Raw genomic sequence first — 23565 nt, 5'->3', positions numbered from 1 at the left:
AAGTTTTTTTAACAAAGGACCTTTTTACCAATATTTCAGTTTAAAATATCAAACTGCAATTCGTTCTAGCCTGGGCAATATCGAACTCAGCACACAATTCAAAGGTTACAAAATCGCGAAGAAAATTGCGATTGCGTGAACGTGCCCTACTCTAAATGCCCTGCTCTAAATGCCCTGCTCTAAATGCCCTGCTCTAAATGCCCTGCTCTAAATTCCCTGCTCTAAATGCCGTGATCTAAATGTCCTGATCTAAATGTCCTGCTCTAAATTCCCTGCTCTAAATGTCCTGATCTAAATGTCCTGCTCTAAATTCCCTGCTCTAAATGTCCTGCTCTAAATTCCCTGATCTAAATGCCCTGCTCTAAATGCACTGCTCTAAGTGCCCTGCTCTGAAAAATGATAAAACTAAGTATATAACTGCGCTATATCTGTTATGGTTACATCAACATGTATTTCATAACTGATTTATTTCCTGGTGCGAGGTGAGTACTTTTGTTGAACTGATGTAAGACCGGATCAATTAATCTGTTCATTTCATGTTAATCTATCTTAAACTAGAGACAAGAGTTAAAACTTTATAGGTTCATTGTACTGAATTTAGCTCGGTTATATAATTTCAAATCTATTGAGTTCATTTTTTGCAAAATAAATCAGATTTTTGAAGAATAGACTTTCAGAACTCGAGTCCAATATCTTCATCTATTGATAAATATATTTGCAGTGTCTATTGTTTGTTTGTCAATTGTCAATTTTTATAGATTTAATTTTAAAGCAACTTCCTTTATAACAGATTCAGTGCAACTCCATTGCTTTACTCTACAATTTTTTTCAATGAAAGATAATGTAAGTTGGAGATGCAAAATAGTGTAAACCTCGAAACCCCGCACTTGTTACGCTCGCTTATAGTTCAAAAATTCATGTTTTTCTTTTATTTTCTAACATATTTATACTTTCTCGATGAAAAATCGATATCTTTGTTTTATTTTATAATTCTGCAACTCCGAGTCTGGAATGTATCCCTAGGTTTAGTCTGTAGAAGAGAAGTCTAGGATTACCAATATTGAAACTAGAGATACGTTACCAGGGTTTCTTCCTCTTATTCTTCTTCTTCTTAGTCAAGTTTATTCAGTTATACTTTATACATCTTATATACACCTTGTTATACTGCATACACCTAACTGTATAAGCTATATACACACCTCCTTACATATACTGTTGTGTACACCCTACTGTATACTGTATACAACTTACTGTATACTGTGTACTGTATACACCTTACTGTACACTGTATACAGTTTTACTGTGTACTGTATACTGATATACCTTACTGTATACTGTGTACTGTATACTGTGTACTGCATACTGTGTACTGTATACTGTGTACTGTATATACCTTACTGTATACTGTATACTGTGTACTGTATACTGTGTACTGTATATACCTTACTGTATACTGTAACCAGTTTTACTGCATACTGTATACAGTTTTACTGTATACTGTATACACCTTACTGTATACTATAAACACTACTCCTTACTTTAAACCTTATACACTTCTTTTTGCAGTGTACTTAATATACTGTACTAGCTTGAGAACCAAGTGTTGCCCAGGGTACTCAAAGCTACTCCCGCTGTTTACCCACGCTTGGTCATTAATTACGAGTTCAGCTATTTTTCCCTATAAAAGTATACCCACATAAATCAAAACCAAACTAAGAACATTCCCGTAGTTCTCCCGAGTTCCTCAAACAAAATTTGAAGCAAATCGGTCGAGAGGTTCATAAGTTTTAATCGGACATACAAACAGAGATTACAACTTCATGTAAATAGATACATGACACCTTACTGTGCATTCATTATTTACTCTATACAGAAGGTGAAAATGAGGTGCATACATACTGTATGTCTTATGTTGTATTGTTGTTATCGTAGTTCCCTAAAATAATTCCATATTTAATTCCAGTGTAAAAATGATGAATTGGTTTTCCTCTACTGAATCTAGGACCCGGAGTAGAACGTGTACCAAGACCTACATTCCTCTACAGATACTTAGTATAATAGCTCTAGGGACGGATTCAAGGACTGTAAAAAATGCATCTTCCGTAAAAAATTAGTCTGTTAAAATATAATTAAAGATTGGAATTAAAAAAATGAATCCAAACTTATTCAGGATTTTTCGGTTGGTCAAATCTTGATAACATTATCAGGTTGGTTTATCAAAATTTCAAATAGTTCAATTTAATTTAGAAAATTATATTTTGTAGAAATCAAATAAACTCGGAGCTAATCGTGAAAACTGGAGGTGCTCTTTATCATTTATGGTCGGAGCCACCAATTCACCCTGTAATGAAGGTATAAAAAATGAAAAATTTTGAACCATTTCTTAAAATGTGATATAAAAGTATCTAAGAAACAGGAATACTTGAAATCTTATTATAAATTATTGTTACCTTAAAGATTTCAAGAATATCTGAACAATCTCTTTAACAATATTTTATATATTAAGGTGTATGTTTTCAATGTGACGAACAAGGACGAATGGTTGGCTGGGCAAGGACGAGTTAAACTCAAGCTGGACGAAATAGGTCCTTTGGTATATAGGTTCTATTTACTTTTTTATAGTTTATAAATTGACGATATTATTGAAGATGTGTTCTTTTTCAAAATTTTCCTTCTTATCTGTAAATATCTCCGTAAATTTTAGCATTGCTTTTCAAGGCAACATTTTCATCGTTTTCCAGCAAATTTTGCAGATTTAACTGTTAAAATTGGTGGATTTTCGAAAGTTATAAAAGTCGATTTTTTTCTTTGGGGAAAATTTATTTCTATTTTGACTAGTCATAAACCTTACCTGGGCTCATGTAACTTGCCACAAAGAATAATATATTTTAGGGAAACCTGGTGGAAAACTAATGTAAAAATGGAGGAAGGAGGAGATGTTAGTTATGATCTAGGCACACTCATTAAAGTTTTTTTCAAAAAACAACACCCCCTCTCTCTCCTGTTTCCACAATATTTAGACTATTAAAGTATATTGTAAAGTGTAATTTTCTGCAATCAATTTAAATCCAAATTGTTAATTGAGGCAACTAAATTCCAATAATTGATGAAAAAATGTATATATCTAGGTTTCTTTAATGCAATTTAAAAATTCAGTTAGTCCCACTTTCTCGTGTAGATGGAGTTTCAATTTTGAAAACAACGTTTAAATATTTGAAGAAAAATTCTGATGTATAGTAAAGAGGTTTGATCCTGTACCAGAGAAGTTTGGTTGTGATCCTAATTCTTTAGTTATTCTTCCAAACATACCTCTCTTCTCCGGAGCAGCTAGGTAACATATAGTATACTCTGGAGCATCTAGGTAACATCAAGTATACTCCGGAACAGCTAGGTAACATCAAGTATACTCCGGAGCAGCTAGGTAACATGAAGTATACTCCGGAGCATCTAGATAACATCAAGTATACTCCAGAGAAGCTAGGTAACATTAAATATATTCAGGAGTAGCTAGGTAACATCAAGCATACTCCAGAGAAGCTAGGTAACAGTTAACATCAAGAATAAACTCCAGAGCCACTAGATAACATCAAGTATATACTCCGAATTAGCTAGGTAACGTCAAGCATATACTCTGGAGCAGCTAGGTAACATAAAGTATAAACTCCAGAATAGCTAAGTAACATCAAGTATATACTCCGGAAAGGCTAGGTACCATCAAGTATTCTCCGGAGCAGCTAGGTAACATAATGCATACTCGGGAGCAGCTAGGTAACATCAAGTATACTCCCCAGCAGCTAGGTAACATCAAGTATATACTCCGCAGCAGCTAGGTAACATCAAGTATATACTCTGGAACAGCTATATAACATCAAGTATATACTCCGGAGTAGCTAGGTAACATCAAGTATATACTCCGGAGCAGCTAGGTAACATCAAGTATACTCCTGAGTAGCTAGGTGTTTGGAATAAAAATATAACATCAAGTATAACCTCCGGAGCACTAGGTAACCTCAAGCATACTCCGGAGTAGCTAGGTAACATCAAGCATATACTCCAGAGCAGCTAGGTAACATCAAGAATAAACTCCAGAGCCACTAGATAACACCAAGTATATACTCCGAATTAGCTAGGTAACGTCAAGCATATACTCTTGAGCAGCTAGGTAACATAAAATATATACTCCAGAATAGCTAGGTAACATAAAGTATATACTCTGAAAAGGCTATGTACCATCGAAAGTATATACTCCAGAGCAGCTAGTCAACATCAATTATACTCTGAAAAGGCTAGGTACCATCAAGTATATACTTCAGAGCAGTTAGGTAACATCAAGTATATACTCTGAATTAGATAAGTATCATCAGGTTTATACTCTAGAGCAGCTGGGTAACATAAAGTATAAACTCCAGAATAGTTAAGTAACATCAAGTATATACTCCGGAAAGGCTAGGTACCATCAAGTTTACTCCCGAACGGCTAGGTTATATCAAGTATACTCCGGAGTAGCTAGCTAAGTATTCTCCGGAAAGAATAGGTACTATCAAGTATACACCGTGAAAGCTAGGTTACATCAAGTATACTCCGGAAAGGCTAGCTACCATCAAGTATGCTCCGGAAAGGCTAGTATTACCATGGAATCAGCCTAGTAAAGAAAACCAAACTGGGGTTTCTTCATGGAATATAAGGCCTACTCACACTGTGTGTACAGAGCGTGATAAGCCCATGAAAAGTTGCTTGCCTGGGTTTCTGCATCTAGAACACAGAGAATAGAGTAACGACAAGACAAGTTAGTTGCGCACCAGCTTTCGCAAGGAGAAGATGAAGAAATTCGCCAACATCCTGCAGTGGTAGGATGGACAATCTAAGAAGCAGTCAGTCTTTTTCTGCTTGGTTGGATCGGACCTGTGGAAAAAAACAAGATTATTGTAGGAGAGCACAGGAAACCCATCACTGAGCACAGGATACCCAGTGGTAGAATGGACAATCTAAGAAGCAGTTGGTCTAAATCTGCTATGTTGGATCAGAGCTGTGGGAAAACAAGATGATTTAAGAAGAGCACAGGAAACCTACCACTGAGTACAGAGATGAGATTTTAAAAGCTTAAACCCGAGTAAAACCCAAACTCAGGCTTAGATAGAACCCAAGTCAGGATTAGTTCTGATTCGACCAATGAGAGACTGTTTAGTAAGCTTTCTCTCTGTAGCAGACAAAATGCCGTCAGATCAGCTTTGACAAGGAGATGTAAATTTCGAAAATTAAACTTTATATAGTTACATTATTTTCATAGTATGTTTATTTTATATATTTAATAAAATTTCACACTACAAATAATTCCCGAGATTTTAAACGTACAAATATAAAAGATTTTACGAAATTCATGATCATCAGCTGCTGAAGGCACGAGCCTTAAAGAGAGAAAATCCCAAGATGTTTGGTTTTTACTAAACTCAAGGCCATCAAAAACCCGGTCTTCACTTGAGCTTTACTTAGGTCTCAGCAGACGCAAAGACCGGGTTTTACTTGGGTTTACGCTTTTAAAATCTCATCTCAGGAAACCCAAGCCTGGAACTCTGGATGAACTGTAGAAGCAGTATATCTACATCGCTTTTGTTCTTTAATCCTTTTATTTGTTTTGCTTTCAATATAAATGTTCAACTACTTTGTTCTTTTATTGGTGCGTGACCTGATGACGACTAGAATATTGATATCCCCCATTGGGTGGTTCATTTCATATTTAACTATTCAACACTAGGTACCATCAATCATCATGTATAAACTTTCCAACATTTATGATTTCTGTCTCAGTTCTATTTTTACTTGTTAGGATGAAGGGGCAAAATGAATTGACTGTTTGGGCCTTTCAGGTAATTAATAGAGTTGTGGTTATTGATATATATATGAATTATAATGAATATAAATATACACTATGATGAATATAAATATGATCTATGATGAATATAAATATGCACTATGATGAATATAAGTATGAACTATGATGAATATAAATATGAAATATGATGAATATTAATATGAATTTTGATAATATTAATATGAATTATGATGAATATAAATATGAATTATGATGAATATAAATATGAACTATTATGAATATAAATATGAATTATGATGAATATAAATATGCACTATGATGAACATAAATATGATCTATGATGAATATGAATATGCACTATGATGAATATAAATTTGAACTATGATGAATATAAATATGCACTATGATGAATAAAAATATGAACTATGATGAATATGAATATTAATTATGATGAATATAAATATGAATTATGATGAATATAAATATTAATTATGATGAATGTGAATATTAATTATGATGAATATAAATATGAATTATGATGAATATAAATATGAATTATTATTTTCAGTCTGCAATAGAGATGTTCGAGAGTAAACTGTTTGTTTCAGTTCCGGTAAGATTAGTTTCAGTTCCGGTAAGATTAGTTTCAGTGGCGGTAAGATTAGTTTCAGTGCCGGTAAGATTAGTTTCTGTATGTCAAAAAAAGCTATGTTGATTTTAGAAAACTGAGCTATGAATTCTATTATGTCAAATAATGGTTTGAAATGTCAAAGATGTGTACAAGCATTCATGTTGCAAAGATATAGTGTTTAGTTTGGTTTTGGAGCAAAGACTCATTTATTTTTTCTTGTTTCAAGTGTCCACAAACTTTTAGAGTTGGTAGTATACAAATAGATTATCAAGTACAATAGGTGGCAACAAAGAAATAGACCAATTATACACGACGTCACACGTGTCAAATATAACAAGGAAGACAACATTTTCTCCCATTTTCCAAGATTAAATAAAAAAGTGTAAAAACAGAAAATAAAAAAAACACATAAAATTACACTTATCTTACTGTGAGATAAGCACTTTATTCTAAAATTATCACTATTATTAATAATTTTGTCGGACACAAAAACGAAGTTGACACTTGTGACGTAAGAATACAGCTGTACTGAAAGTGTGCAAATTCTAGTTTGCCATCTATTGTACTTGATAATCTATTTGGTAAAATATATGATTGGATATGTTTTTGTTACAAATCTAATTGGTATTCTAATAGCTGTTTCTATTCAAATCGATATTCTAATATCTGTTTCTTTTTTAAATTTTTTATTATATATTCTAGGTTAAAGATATTCTTTGGGGTTACGAGGAACCATTACTAGGTACACTATAGTTAAAAACATATTAAAGGGATGGTACACCAAAATTCATGTGAATGTCTGAATCACAACAGCAGCTTTTGTCTGGAAATTGTTTAGTCAATTGAAATTGCAACGACAGTCCCATTAAACAGATGGAACAATAGCAGGCATAACTAGTTAATAGTTTGTATTAGATATGCCTTTTTTGATTTAGATTGAATTCGAATTAAAATCTTTAATATTGAAAGAGAAAATTACATCTCAAAGACATGCTTGATTTGTCAGCTTTACCTACTTTACTGGATTATTTTTTTTTGATTTTGTGGTTTTTTAATTTGAACATTTCTTAAAAGTAAGTAAGTAAGATTTATTAGAGATAAATCAAGATCATATTACATATTATAATATGATTAACATTCTCATAGGAATATAATTGAATATATCATGGGTTTTATCACAAAATAAGATAAGGTTATATTATAGGAAGTTTAATTTTCTCTGCATATAGGGAATATCAGATTTTCTGTAGTTCTCCGTTCTAGCATAGTTGACAGTAAATAGTTCAACGTTCCGTAGCTGGTGGTTGTGAGTGACTGGTTCTACCGGGAATAGGACAGAATGCCTTTGAGATTTTAGACATTTTTTAGCAAAGGATAAACAAAGTTTCTCTCTCCTAATCCATAAGGTTTCTAGTTCCAGAACGGATTTCTTAGTACAAAATACGCTTCAACAACAATCAGAAAGTTTAAGGCGAAGTATTTGCGCTTTGGAGTTTGTTTGATTTAAAAAATATAAAGATTCAACCTATAATGATAAAAATATTTGAAATCATAAATGGGCGGGAATATGTACTTTAAGAATCAAAATCTTAGATTTAAATATTCTTAGTTGGCGCTACTATGGTCTTACCAGAGGAGGAAATAAGAAAACCTGGATACTTCGGTCTTATGGCAGGAAGGTAGGATACTGGATACTTCGGGCTTATGGCAGGCAGGTAGGATACTGGATACTTCGGACTTATGGCAGGAAGGTAGGATACGGATACTTTGAACTGATGGCAGGAAGGCACAGGATACTGGATACTTTGGTCGTATGGCAGGTAGGTAGGATACCTGATACTTGGGGCTTATGGCAGGCAGGTAGGATAATTGATACTTCGGTATTATGGCAGAAAGGTAGTCACCTGGATACGTCGAACTTATGGTAGGCAGGTAGGATACTGGATACTTTGGTCTTATGGCATGAAGGTAGGATACTGGATACTTCGGTCTTATGGTAGGAAGGTAGGATACTGGATACTTCGGTCTTATGCCAGGGAGGTAGGATACTGGATACTTCGGTCTTATGGTAGGCAGGTAGGATACTGGATACTTCGGTCTTATGGCAGGAAGGTAGGATACTGGGTACTTCGGACTTTTGGCAGGCAGGTAGGATACTGGATACTTAGAACTTACGGTAGGCAGGTAGGATACTAGATACTTCGGTCTTATGGCAGAATGGTAGGATACTGGATACGTAGGACTTATGCCAGGAAGGTAGAATACTGGATACTTTGGTCTTATGGCAGGCAAGTAGGATACTGGATACTTCGGTCTTATAGCAGGAAGGTAGGATACTGGATACTTCGGTCTTATGGCAGGCAGGTAGGATACTGGATACTTCGATTTTATGGTAGGAAGGTAGAATACTGGTTACTTCGGTCTAATGGCATGCAGGTAGGATACTGGATACTTCGGACTTATGGCAGGCAGGTATGATACTGGATACTTTGGACTTATGGCAGGCAGGTATGATAATTGATACTTCGGTATTATAGCAGGAAGGTAGGATATTGGATACTTCGGTCTTATGGCAGAAAGGTAGGACACTGGATACGTCGGACTTATGGCTGGAAGGAAGAATACTGGATACTTCGGTCTTCTGGCAGGAAGGTAGGATACTGGATACTTCGGGATTATGGCAGGCAGGTAGGATACTGGATACTTCGGACTTATCACAGGAAGGTAGGATACGGATACTTTGAACTGATGGCAGGAAGGCACAGGATACTGGATACTTTGGTCGTATGGCAGGTAGGTAGGATACCTGATACTTGGGGCTTATGGCAGGCAGGTAGGATAATTGATACTTCGGTATTATGGCAGAAAGGTAGTTACCTGGATACGTCGGACTTATGGCAGGAAGGTAGGATACTGGATACTTCGGTCTTATGGCAGGAAGGTAGGATACTAGATACTTCGGTCTTATGGCAGAAATGTAGAATACTGGATTCGTCGGACTTATGGCAGGCAGGTAGATACTGGATACTTTGGCCTTATGGCAGGAAGGTAGGATACTGGATACTTTGGCCTTATAGCAGGAAGGTTGAATACTGGATATTATGGACTTATGGCAGGCAGGTAGGATACTAAATACTTTATCTATAAATAATACTAAAATTATAAAACTATTTTAGGAATATGTCGAGTGACGGTAGGATCAGTGTCAGGTATATATATTTGATTGATCATTTTCTTGATCAACGGATAATTGATCTTTTTATGGATCAATTTATAGATAGGTTAATACATTGTGGAGTAAAGTTGGCACAATTTATTTTTGATATTTTTTAAATCTTCTTTGATTAAATAAATAAACTTCAGATGAGTAAAACTTAGAATTTGATCAACTTCTAAATCAATTTCTAAATCAATTTCTAAATCAATTTCTAAATCATTTTCTAAATCAATTTCTAAAACAATTTCTAAATCAATTTCTAAATCAATTTCTAAATCAATTTTAAAATCAATACCTAAACTAAATCTAAACGAATTGCTAGAGGAGGTTTTGGTTCTGAAGGATTATCTAATCTAGGGGGAGTAACCTCATGGAAAGAAAGGTAAATTATTTTCAAAATAAAAAAGTCGTAAAAAGGAATTGTTTATTCCTGTTCCGGATATTGTTTATGTGAAAACCTATTGTTGAGATGAAAGCATAAATATGATTTATTCTGGAAATCTGGACTTTAATGACAGCGATCCCTTGGCGGTTACTCTCTTTAAATAAACTTTATAGAGATCGAAAATCTGAATATGATCCGAATATGATAAGAAAAAAGGATTTGTGGCTTCGTAATTTCATCAAGAAAGAGACAGTAGATTTCTTTAAAGTCTGAGAATAATCTATTCTCAAGGTTTGAATATAGTAGCTGGGGATCTAATGGAAAAGATTAGAAACTAATCTAATCTATTCTCCAGGTTTGAATATAGTAGCTTGTGATCTAATGGAAGAGATTATAAACTAATCTATTCTCCAGGTCTAAATATAGTAGCTGGGGATCTAATGGAAGAGATTATAAACCTTTCTAATATATTCTTCAGGTCTGAATATAGTAGCTGGAGATCTAATGGAAGAGATTAAAAACTAATTAAATATATTCTCCAGGTCTGAATATAGTAACTGGAGAGCTATTGGAAGAGATTAGAAACTAATGTAATCTATTCTCCAGGTCTGAATATAGTAACTGGAGATCTGATGGAAGAGATTAGAAACTAATCAAATATATTCCCCAGGTCTGAATATAGTAGCTAGAGTTCTAATGGAAGAGATTAGAAACTAATCTAATCTATTCTCTAGGTCTGAATATAGTAGCTGAGGATCTAATTTAAGAGATTAGAAAGTAATCTAGTCTTCTTTCCAGGTCTGAATATACTAGCTGGGGTTCTGATGAATGTAACAGTATCTCTGGTGGAGAAGGAAGCCAGTTTCCTCCCAGTATTAAACCAGACACTAGACTTGGTATTTTTATCCCAGATATCTGTAGGTAAACAGTATACCAGACAATTTGTTTCTGTTTTAAACTAAAATGAAGGTGCCGGAAATATTTCTATCCGGTGTTTCTACAAAGGGATTTCTTGACTCTTGACAAAATCATGATTCATCCAATCCAATCCTGATTGATCCAATCCTTGTTTGACCCAACCCTGATTCATTCAATCCGTATCAAACCCAACCCTGATTCATTCAATCCGTATCCATCCCAACCCTGATTCATTCAATTTGCTCACAACCCAACCCTGATTCATTCAATCCGTATCCATCCCAACCCTGATTCATTCAATCCGTATCCATCCCAACCCTGATTCATTCAATCCGTATTCAACCAAACCCTGATTCATTCAATCCGTATCCAACCCAACCCTGATACATCCAATCCGTATCAAACCCAACCCTGATTCATTCAATCCGTATTCAACCCAACCCTGATTCCTTCAATCCGTATCCAACCCAACCCTGATTCATTCAATCCATATCCAACCCAACCCTGATTCATTCAATCCGTATCCATCCCAACCCTGATTCATTCAATCCGTATTCAACCAAACCCTGATTCATTCAATCCATATCCAACCCAACCTTGAATCATTCAATCCGTATTCTACCCAACCTTGGTTCATTCAATCAGTATCCAACCCAACCCTTATACATCCAATCCATTAAACCTTATCCTGTTACAATTCCCTTTCATTTTATTCTACAAATAGATAAATATATTTTTTAGAAAGCTTCCATTAGTATTTGACAAAACAGAAACTATTAGTGGTGTTGAAACATTAAGGTAAATAATATATTTTTAAATACTTTATGTAAAGATTAATTTGTTTATGATTTTACTAAATAGGTTTCAACCCGACCCCCAGGCGTTTAACTACCTGGCTCCAGAAAATAAATGCTACTGTGTTTCACCAGCTAATTGTACAGGTACATACACAAGTTTTACATATGTACACTGTACAGTGCATCCCTATCCACATAATGACGTTTTTTATATATCTGTAAATATAGAGCTAAGCGTTATGAACTAAATTTGACTATTCTAGATAATGGTGTGTTCTATGTATCCCCCTGTACATATAGAGCTAAGCGTTATGAACTAAATTTGACTATTCTAGATAATGGTTTGTTCTATATATCCCCCTGTACATATAGAGCTATGCGTTATGAACTAAATTTGACTATTCTAGATAATGGTTTGTTCTATATATCCCCCTGTACATATAGAGCTATGCGTTATGAACTAAATTTGACTATTCTAGATAATGGTTTGTTCTATATATCCCCCTGTACATATAGAGCTATGCGTTATGAACTAAATTTGACTATTCTAGATAATGGTTTGTTCTATATATCCCCCTGTACATATAGAGCTATGCGTTATGAACTAAATTTGACTATTCTAGATAATGGTTTGTTCTATATATCCCCCTGTACATATAGAGCTATGCGTTATGAACTAAATTTGACTATTCTAGATAATGGTTTGTTCTATATATCCCCCTGTACATATAGAGCTATGCGTTATGAACTAAATTTGACTATTCTAGATAATGGTTTGTTCTATATATCCCCCTGTACATATAGAGCTATGCGTTATGAACTAAATTTGACTATTCTAGATAATGGTTTGTTCTATATATCCCCCTGTACATATAGAGCTACTCTTTATGAACTAAATTTGACTATTCTAGATAATGGCGTGTTCTATGTATCCCCTTGTACATATAGAGCTACTCTTTATGAACAAAACTTGACTATTCTAGATAATGGCGTGTTCTATGTATCCTCCTGTAAATATAGAGCTCCATTTTATGAATTATACTTGAATATTCTAGATAATGGCGTGTTCTATGTATCCCCCTGTAAATATGGAGCTCCTCTTGTTGTGTCTTGGTGAGAAAAAATAAAGACGAAAACTGAAAATAAAAGTATGTTATTTGCCCAATGTTTGTTCAGGCCCCACTTCCTAGATGCGCCTCAACATGCAGATAAGGTTGAAGGCCTTACTCCTGTAGAAGAAAAGCATAGGTAGGGAGGCATATAAGTTGTGTTAGGTATTTTTACCAAGGCATTTTCCCAAGGGCGACTTCCCAAGTTACAATTTCATAAATGGCAACTTCCTAAATGTTCCATTTCCCCAGGAGCAACTTCCAAGAGTTAGGTTAGGCCGGGGCCCTCTGAGGTGCCACAGTCTGCAACGGGGGCAGAGCGCTGCGGTTAGGATGGGTTAGGGGGCCGTGCACCGCGGCTAGAATAGGCTGGGGATGCGCACTGCGGTTAGGACAGACTTGGGAAGTTGCCGTTTGGGAATTTGTGCAGATGGGAAGTTGCCATTTGGTAAAATACCCTTGGGAAGTATCCACTTGGGAAAAATCTATTGGGAAAACACCTGACATACATATACGTATTGGTATAACTAGCCCAAGTAACCCAAGGTTATAATGCAAGGATTGTTAATTGCAGTTGCGTATACTCTGTGTACATATTGAAACCAGTTATTTCTGGGCGGAATTTGTAAACAAGAATAGATGCATCAGCTTGTTTCCTTTGACCAGAATATTTCATTGATTTTTATGTGAAAGATGGATCCCATGTCAGGTTGTGACATCCGTCTTGTGTTTACATTACCGCCCAGAGACAGTACACTGAAGTACAAAAGATGCGTACACCTCTGAAATAACTGCTAAAATAGTCTGTAACTTACATACGCACTTTATTAACTTGAGTGCCTCAAAACTAATGGATATCAAGTCACTACTTTTCCTTGTTTAGGTTTTATATGAATATTCAACCGCAGATGGGAATGGGTCTTTCTGCGAAGGTAATTAAGATTTATTTAATTTTATAAAAACTGCAAACAGTATGGATGGTAAATGTAATGCATAATAAAAATGATGGATAATGCAAAAGCAATAAAAAATAATATTGAAAGAAGCCGAATTAAAACGTGTTCCTAATATCCCATACATTATGATCATAATATAGTCCTAAACATAAACAAACTAGACATTACTGCTTTAAAAACCTGCCTTGAAGGGTCTGTGAACGTAATTTCAAGAAACCCTTTATTTCTAGATAGAAATATCCGACACACAACGATACCCTTTAAAGCTTTTACTGCAGCTCAAACATTAATTAGACATCAATGTTTATAATTTTGAAACTGATTATTTTTAATTGTGATTTCACTTTAAAAGAGACTTACGCTTTTCTACTGCAGGAAAGAAAATAGGAATTAACATAATTAAATACTTTTAGCCAACACGACAATATCTTCCACAATAAAGGTTTCAAGGGAACCGGAGGGTCACTTGAAAGTAATCTTATTTAAAAAACTCTTAAATATAGTAAAATACGGAATTATGCATCAGGTTCGGTTACAGATTAACCTGGATATTATGAAGGCTCATGAAATTCCATTCTTCTCCAGGTATATTAAAAATAGTATGTGTCCCACAAAACATGATAATTTCGGAATATTTTCAAATGTCGGCTTTCATTCATTGACAAGTTATTGAGCTCAATAAGGAAAAAAATTCGATTAAGCTTGTTTGTGCAGACTTTACTTACGCGTATACAATATCAAATAACAATCAAAGAAGAATTAGTTGTGCCAGTCATACCTGATTCCACTACCTCTATTACATTTACAGCTTAGATCTTATAGACTTATACCATCTGCTGCCCTAACTGAATTCAAAAGGGATAAGAAATGTAAAATAACTGAGCTTAGTAATCTTGTCGATATTGGTCTAGCGAAGTAGTTCAACCTGACATATCTAGTTCAACCACTTCCTAATCTATGACTGTTACTAGTAAACCTGAGATAGTTGAGCCAGACTTACATAGTTCAACAACTTCCTACTATCCTATTACTGTTGCTATTTTTCCTGAGATAGTTGAACCAGGCATATATAGTTCAACCACTTCCTAATATATGACTGTTGCTATTATACCTGAGATAGTTGAACCAGTCATATATAGTTCAACCGCTTCATAATCTATAACTGTTACTAGTATACCTGAGGATAGGTTGTTAGTTCCTATAATGTGGTTTGAAGACTCTATAGATACACCTCCAGAAAACCTTCTGATCATTCTTAGGTAAAGTTCCACATAAGGGGTTCAACTACAATATTCAAAGGGGGGGGGGCTTTAAACTTAAATTTTGTGAATTTTAGTTGGACTTTTTTATATGCATCAAATGATGTATATTGTAACAGTGGACGAGTTTTGTTGATCTTTTACGATCAGCAATTCAAGGATTTTTTGGATCGCTGAGATCATAGCTACCAAGGGGAATCATGCCCCCTTCCCCCCCCCCATCGTTAACCCTACGGTTGGACTTTAGAATCCTATTTTGAATCCTAACGGATTTATTTGAGTTTGCATTTGGATTCTATAAATAACCCAAGCGACGCCGAATTTTCCGTTATCTTGAAGACCCAAGCGTTGGGGAGGGGGCGGAACAACCCCGGGGTAGCTAGGGTTAAATGCGATCCTAGGATGGAGCAAAATCGAAGGAGGGGAGTTAGTTGAAGACCAGCTCCCTATTTGTTAGGTTCCCTTGAAGAATTCCCCTATTTGATGAAACTGATTTGATTCATAATATTTAGTTTGTATAAGTATCGTTCGATTTAAAGTTTGTATTTTTTGTATCTTTTGTATATAAATATATTGTAAGAAAAACCGACTCGTTGAATATTTGAGAAACTCAGTGCATTGCTTTATTGATTTTTATTCATATACAATAATATAAATAATATAAAGAGGGAATGAAGTCAGTCCGCTTTATCCCAACAGTTCACTGCTTAGCAGACAAGGATACCAAAAAAAAATATGATGACTAAAGAAAGCAAAATGCAAGATAAATGGCATTTTTCTAATTTAGATTGAATGGTGCTTCCAGCGTTGTAGAACTTTTATTTAACACTTAAAAAGACGATTTTAGAGCTTTTTTACAAACAAAGAAGAACACTGTCTACAGAGGCTGTTCTATCCCAACGAATTTAGGAACATTGTCCGTCCTAATAACGTCATATGACGATAGTATGTCCGCTAGATGGTTCACACTAGATTCTAACATGATTAATAGACGACAAGGACGCACACAGTCGGAGACGTCATGTCTGGTCGGCCATTGTAAAGTATTGAGAAGAAACGTAATCAGAGTTATATGATATGCCATCTCTAACCTTCTTCAAGAAATTAATTATCTTCAGGATGACAATTGAGAGCTATTTGTGAAAACATCTCTATCAAAGCTCTCCTGCTGCAATAGTTTTACATATATATAATGTACTATAATGTTTTGTTAACAACTGTTATGATTTATTATTACAGCAGAAACAAACATATTATTTGATTTGATATGGTAGATCGGATGAATTTTCTCTCATTGCTTCATTGACTTTAAATTCCATTAAATCACAATAAACTTTAACTTTAAAGGGATGCTTTGGGTTTGCCTGACAATCTGTCGAATGGATTCTTGACAGTTTGTATTGGTAAGTAAGATCAGAAAGATATTGTAAAATTATGAAATTTTATTTAAATATTCATTAACCAGAGGCAGAATTTAAAGAATTTGAGCGGCGGCTTGAATTTAAGCTGCGGCTCAAATATGGTTGGTTTCATTTAAAATTGTAGTCAATGTTTCAAGATTTAAGCCGGCGCTCAATTAAAACCGGTTTTTGGCGGATTTAAGACGAGGCTCAATTTCATTAAATTCGGACACAGTGTGAAATTATTTTGAACAAAAACAAAAATTGATTTAAGGTGAAAGTTATAGAAAAATGAACCCTGATTATTTAAATAGAGATAAATCAATCTTAGCAGTTTATTTGAAAGATTGTAAAGTAATTTATTAATTCCGCGTTGACTCAATAAAATAATAATGATTATGATTTAAATTACAAATTTGGGTCTTTACCATTTTGTATTTATTGTAACATTTACAGTGATAACCAGAAAACAGTGGAATAAAAGTATTGTTTTTTCTTTCTATTTATTTCCCAAATGTCTATAAGGAATTTGTTAATAATTTATCTAAAAATGTGAACAATTAAGAAAGATCTGAGGTAAAAACGTTACAAATAAATATAAAGAACAAAAACAACTAGAATTCCACTGTTTTCTGATCACTACTGTAATACGATAAATCTTTAGTGTCCATAAAATCTATTTATGTACAGGCTCTGTTTCTATTCAGCTGTACACCTTGATATTCCTCTACATTGTTCTTAAACCAAATCTAGGTTAGAAGGCTGCTTACTTAAGGGTACAATGTATACAGTTTAACCCAAAACTTCGGAGAAATCAAAAGAATTTATAGAATGTCGTCTTTGCGATTTTTCAATGGGATTTATACAATTTGCGGGAACTGTTATTTAATTATTTTAATTAAAAAATTTAATATCTGCAGCATTCTATTAGCAATAGGTTAAGAAAACGAGATTATTTCAATTCTTTCGATGGCTCCGAAGTTCTGGGCTAAACTGTATAGCATTATAAAAAGGTTAAACTGTACAGCATTATAAAAGGTTAAAATGTACAGCATTATAAAAAGGTTAGATTGTACAGCATTATAAAAAGGTTAAACTGTACAGCATTATAAAAAGGTTAAACTGTGCAGCATTATAAAATGGTTAAACTGTACAGCATTATGAAAAGGTTAGATTGTACAGCATTATAAAAAGGTTAAACTGTACAGCATTATAAAAAGGTTAAACTGTATGACAGCATTATAAAATGGTTAAACTGTACAGCATTATAAAAAGGTTAAACTTTATAGCATTATAAAAAGATTTAAAGAAAAAGTAAAAAAAAAAGATTTTTTTGTTTAAATAAAGTTCCTTGTTGAGAAAAACTTACGTTTCAATGAATTTCATAAAACAAAATTTCCTAATTTTTATCTTTTGTCGACAGAAGACGACTTGTTAATGTGTAAATGGACTCTTAAATCGCATTCCGCTGGTTATTAAGCGATAGAAAAATCCATGCGAAATTGTCTTATAAATGCAGAGAAAAATTGCTCTCAAATAAAACAACAGTAAAAACATTAATATAGTATTAATTAATAAGATTAAGACGATTTTAAAGTCGTCATGTTTCCCTTGATGGGAATTTTGTAAAGTAAAAATATATTTTTAGATGATGTAATGTTTGGAGTCGAAATACTGAGTAAATGATCAATGCATGAAAATCTTTCTGAAAACGAAGACGATAATATTGAAGATTGGTTGAAAATCAATAGCTTTGGTTGGTGTACTGCTTAAGCATCATTTACACATATACGTAAAATAAAACTTATGAATTTGTTTATTGTAAATATATCGTAATAAAAGTTATTAATTAGTTACACTGACGATTGTAAAGATAATTCAAGTATGTCGTCTTGAAAAGAAAACGGATAAAAAATAAATTTTGATTCACTTAATGCATTTACGCCAAGAATACATGATGTATGATGCATTTACGCCAGAAATACATAATGCATTTACGCCAGAAATACATGATGCATTTACGCCAGGAATATATGATGCAATTACACTAGAAATGCATGATGCAATTACGCTAGAAATGCATGATGCAATTACGCTAGAAATGCATGATGCAATTACGCTAGAAATGCATGATGAATGATGCAATTACGCCAGAACTACATAATGCATGATACATATAAACTCAGAATATAGTTTTCCTAATAAATTATAGATTGAATATATGTTGGTGCATTCAAACTATAAATGTTTATAACTCTTTTATTTATGGAACATACAATATGCAATGTACAGGGTGTCTCTGTATAAATTCTGTAAGCACTATAATATCTGATTATATTTTGGTTGGGCTCATTTCAGAAATGGAGACGTCCGCTGCAAAATTATTTTTAGTCAACTTGAAAATAAATTTAATAATATTTATTTTTATATTTGTGTATTCACGACATGGATAATATTTTATTCATGTTAACTTAACAAAATATTTCTCTTCTGCAAGAAAATAATAATAAAATCTTATTTTCTCCAGATTGATATTTACAATAAGTTTCATTTCTCTTCAGAACTTCAACTTAAACTTGAAACGTTCAAATCTATGCTTAATTTGTTGACTTAGAGAGAAGGCGAAACATGCTAAGGTTGTTTTAACAAAGGAAGTGAACGAAAATTTGTACACCTTATATCTTTACATTCTGATGTTGAAGACATTTGAAATTTCTAACTATAAAGTGAGCCAATGTTGGAAATGCACCATCAGGTTACAAGGATATAGGGATTATAAGATTAGGGTTGGAATTATTTGTTCTCTATACAGGTAAAATCGCTTTTTTGTGTTTCAATGTTTCAGTTCTAATAGTATCTGTAAAATTCTCTTTCCATCCGTTAGTATCAAATCTATAAATAAATTTGGCTTGTCTGTTTGTTTGTTTGTCTGTTTGTATCCAATAAACGTCAAAACGGCTGAACCGATTGGGCCAAGATTTGTCATGTGGTATCTCATATGAACCCAGGGAAGGTTTATGGATGGTCAGAAAGGCCAGAATATAAAATTTGCCCTGAACAAATTTAGATTTCTTCAAAATCCAGGAAAGAATCGATTTTAAGATCAACAATTAAAAGTTAATTAAAATCGGAGATGGCCGCGAAGCGCCTCGGAATCCTAGTAGATATATATTTTAGATAATATGTTCAATATTTGGTCTTAAGGCCTCCATCACACAAATGATTCAACGAACTCTTTAACTTTTAAACTTTTAAACGATAAAAGTATTAAGGAATTTAGTTGATTACTTAATCACAAAGATTACGTTATCTTCTTTCTCTCATTCTTTCAGAAAAAGTAACATTTTTTCATATTTCTCGCAAAACTTTCACAATCCCGTGGTTCCCAAAAATTCCATAGCTATGCAGGTTTATTTAGGACAGGATGGATGTATCCTGACGAATGTATTTATTGTACAGAGTGGTCCAATAAACATTAAAATCAAGTGACGACTTTCCTATCTCTGGTTGTCGCGGTATTATGTAATTAAAATTGAAAATCTCATATCACGGTTAAATATTACAATCATTTCAATCATCAGAAAACTAAGAAGATGTTTAAGTCGTCTCTTAGTTTCCATGTCTATTGTGAAACCCTGTATAGTGTATATATATATAGAAGGAGAGTGACGGCAGTTAATAACTCTCGTAATAAAAGGATGTGTTGTCTCTTATTTGTCATTAAAAATCTTTTATTGGATGAGATCAAGAAAAGAGAGTCAAAGCTATGATTGCCAGCTATAGATTCTGGGAGTTTAGGGAACTTGACAAACCAGCATGAAGCTATGATTGCCAGCTATAGATACTAGGAGTTTAGGGAACTTGACAAACCAGCATGAAGAAATGGTTGCCAGCTATAGATTCTAGGAGTTTAGGGAACTTGACAAACCAGCATGAAGCTATGGTTGCCAGCTATAGATTCTAGGAGTTTAGGGAACTTGACAAACCAGCATGAAGAAATGGTTGCCAGCTATAGATTCTAGGAGTTTAGGGAACTTGACAAACCAGCATGAAGCTATGGTTGCCAGCTATAGATACTAGGAGTTTAGGGAACTTGACAAACCAGCATGAAGCTATGGTTGCCAGCTATAGATACTAGGAGTTTAAGGAACTTTAAAAACCAACTTTCTTCCTTTGTTGATTTAAAAATGGATAAAGTAAGATATAAAAATTCTAGGGGGGGGCCTTGTGAAGGGGGGTGCCCCTTGTGAACCGCTTGTTTTTGAATTAAATTAAGGATGATAGAGGCATGTCATTTTTATTTGTTACGTTTTTTAATCCAAAAAGGCCGTACAAAAACTGGAATTTGCATGTTAAATGTTATCAGATAAATGAAACTGAATTATGAAAAAGAGTGTTCAAAACAGATTTTATGTTGTGTATTTCTGAAATTAAGTTAGGTTCTATAGTAGTACACATCGCTGATTGAGAAGTAAAACTGATAATTTTTGAGAAAAATTTTTCTCTTCTATTTAGAGTTAAGATACAATTTTTCTATACTTTATGATTTATTTGATAATGTAAGAGTAAAGTTTTTAGCTGTAATACTAAAAGAATTTTTTAATTCATACGCATATGTGTGATACTAGCTGAATTGCCTGGGGTTGCCCATGGATAAAAAGTTGAAAAAAATGTTCGATTTTTTTAACCTAAGACACCCTTTGACTACCCATGGGGCCATGAGTGTCCACAAAAAATTTCAGCCCATTTGGTCCAGCCGTTTGGCCGGCTATACGACGCCCACCTATTGTTGAAACATAGGTGGGCGTCGACACTAATATGTTAGGTTGGCTGATTGGTCAATTGGTTGGTTGTTCGGTTGATCGATTGGTTCTTTGATCAATAGGTGTGTTGGGTTGACACAAGTTGCAAATAATCTCGTTAACTGATATATTTCAAACCTGCAATAAAATGCAGGTGTAGTAAAAATAAATGGCACTGTATAAATGTTTCTGAATGATTAACAATATAACTTGCTATTTTTTCGTGTCAGGGTGATAAAGGAGTGATAAAGGGTTGGAGGGTTTGATGGAATAGTTTAAAACATTTGGGAATACTTCTGAAAATATAAACCTGGTTGTTTAAGAATAATTTACTATGAATTGCAAAGTTATTAATGGATTTGATTTTCACTAGTAAACGTTTTACTGTTTCAATTTTTCTTTGACAGGGTAGAGTACCTCTCGGAGTCGGAGAAATTTTTGGTTTGAATTTAGGGTTGGTAAAGAGGACATTATGTGGGGATTTTTAGGAGATTTATGTTCAACAAACATATATATGAATGTCTTGTTCCATTATATAGAAGATATAGATACTATTTGTTATTCTTTTTGTTTCTTAAACACTTCTCCCCATAGAGAATAGAATATATAGAGAGGAATTGAAAGAATCTCTCGGTATGAATTTTTTCAGTCCCTTTTAGCCTGAAAGGGAGTTCAAAGTGTACAAATCATGTAAATGTTTACAAATTATATGCAGTAGAGTACATTAATACAGTATGTTCCCTAGACTATTCATTTCAATTTCGAAATTTTTTAAATTTGTTAAATAAACTATATAATGAATTAGGTGAATAAAAACATCATTTGATTTATAGTCATAACGGAAAATCATCGTTTGTAAAGTGGAAGGCATAGAGTCTATGTGAAATGATCATTGGTCAGTTATGAAACCAGCCTATTTCATAATTTGGCTTTCTTTTAACAATAATTTTAGATTTTCTATAAAATGATATTCCAGGGCCCAACAGGTTATATAGCATAAATATGTGAAGTACACCTGCAGTATGGAAACAGTACAACAAAATGGCCGTTTTACACTTTTTTCTAGTAAATTCCTCTCTATATATTCTATTCTCTATGCTTCTCCCCTAGATGCCCCCATTCCTCCCTATAACAGTACATTGTATACTATTGGTTGGTTTATGTAAGTGTAATATAACCCAGAGGTTGTATGTAACTCATTATGCAAGATAAGAAGGAACTCTTTATGCCGAGGATATTCGAGAACATCATAAAGGAACCATAGATAAAGATAGATCGGGCAAATCTTGCCATTCCCATTGCTGAAAATAATGAATGGTTAAATTGTTTAAATTCCAAACTATATTGATTGAATACAGGGTTGCCTACAAAGGATGATACTTCAAAGTCTTAGAGACAAATATACGGAATTTGTACTTTCTCTAATATTAGGTATCTCCTGTGACTGTTAACTTTTTTTTGCAAAATCAGTATTTAAGCCACTTGAAAGACTCTACTTAAGACAGAAGACTTAACTTAACCTTGCAATCGTCACATTCAAGGAATTTTCGGTCGTCTTTTTACTCTCATCCTTTTTGGGTAACCCTGTGCACTAAACAATAGATGATGTTCATTGTTCACATTGATAATGATAGAGAGATTTTATCTATTGACGATTAACTAAAAAATTATGAGATACTATTTTTTTCAGCATATGAGCGGTGAGTGCACATAAATGTGTCAGATTTGATTTAATTTTAGTAATCATGTTTCAGAAGTGGGGGAGGGGGGGAGGTGTATGTTTAAAAATCAAAAAGCAACGGAAAATATTTATGATATTCACAAAATTTACGAATTCACAGAAAGTATTGGATCAATACTTGCTCTCCAAGATAAATGTCTATAGGATAGAAATGTCTAAGATGTGTTCATAATTCTTAAAATTTAGTTATTAATTATATACATATATCTTAAAAAATAACTAAGATTATTTCACATACAAATCTTTTCTTTGTGTTTGATAAAATTAGTGAAGCGCTTTTCACACCCCCAGGCTCAGAAATAATTTGGATATATCTCTTCTCAACTTGTTCTAGTATACAATTAAAGGTTAACAAGATTGCAACTTGGATCTATGAGTATAGAGTAAGACCAAAAAATCGCGCAGCAAGCAGTCGCGGATACAGGAGGGCTCAAGGGGGTCGACGGCCCCCTCCCCCTTTTAGACCAACCCTCCACCCCCTTTATCCGCGCTTGGCCGCAATATTTCGTAAAGGGCCTTT

At 33.9% G+C, this 23565-nt stretch overlaps 1 protein-coding gene across 1 annotated transcript; it reads left to right on the top strand.

Annotated features, from left to right (window-relative positions):
• Positions 1-1967: 1967 nt before the first annotated feature.
• LOC111714498 (lysosome membrane protein 2) lies at positions 1968-18347 on the top strand. Its single transcript, XM_023489621.1, has 23 exons — positions 1968-2067; positions 2171-2207; positions 2265-2352; positions 2507-2601; positions 2893-2954; positions 3238-3331; positions 5825-5864; positions 6399-6443; positions 7164-7203; positions 8071-8140; positions 9638-9670; positions 10001-10060; positions 10862-10984; positions 11723-11779; positions 11843-11922; positions 12834-12891; positions 12955-13026; positions 13771-13819; positions 14370-14428; positions 15016-15102; positions 16450-16505; positions 17193-17255; positions 18151-18347. Exons 1-23 carry the CDS (start codon positions 1971-1973, stop codon positions 18186-18188), a joined length of 1503 nt encoding a protein of 500 aa, XP_023345389.1. The 5' UTR covers positions 1968-1970; the 3' UTR covers positions 18189-18347.
• Positions 18348-23565: the final 5218 nt, after the last annotated feature.

This window comes from Eurytemora carolleeae, unplaced genomic scaffold (genome assembly GCF_000591075.1).
Source record: "Eurytemora carolleeae unplaced genomic scaffold, Eaff_2.0 scaffold825, whole genome shotgun sequence".
In the NCBI taxonomy this organism is placed as follows: Eukaryota; Metazoa; Arthropoda; class Copepoda; order Calanoida; family Temoridae; genus Eurytemora; species Eurytemora carolleeae.
This window is presented reverse-complemented; position numbering and strand designations above follow the sequence as displayed.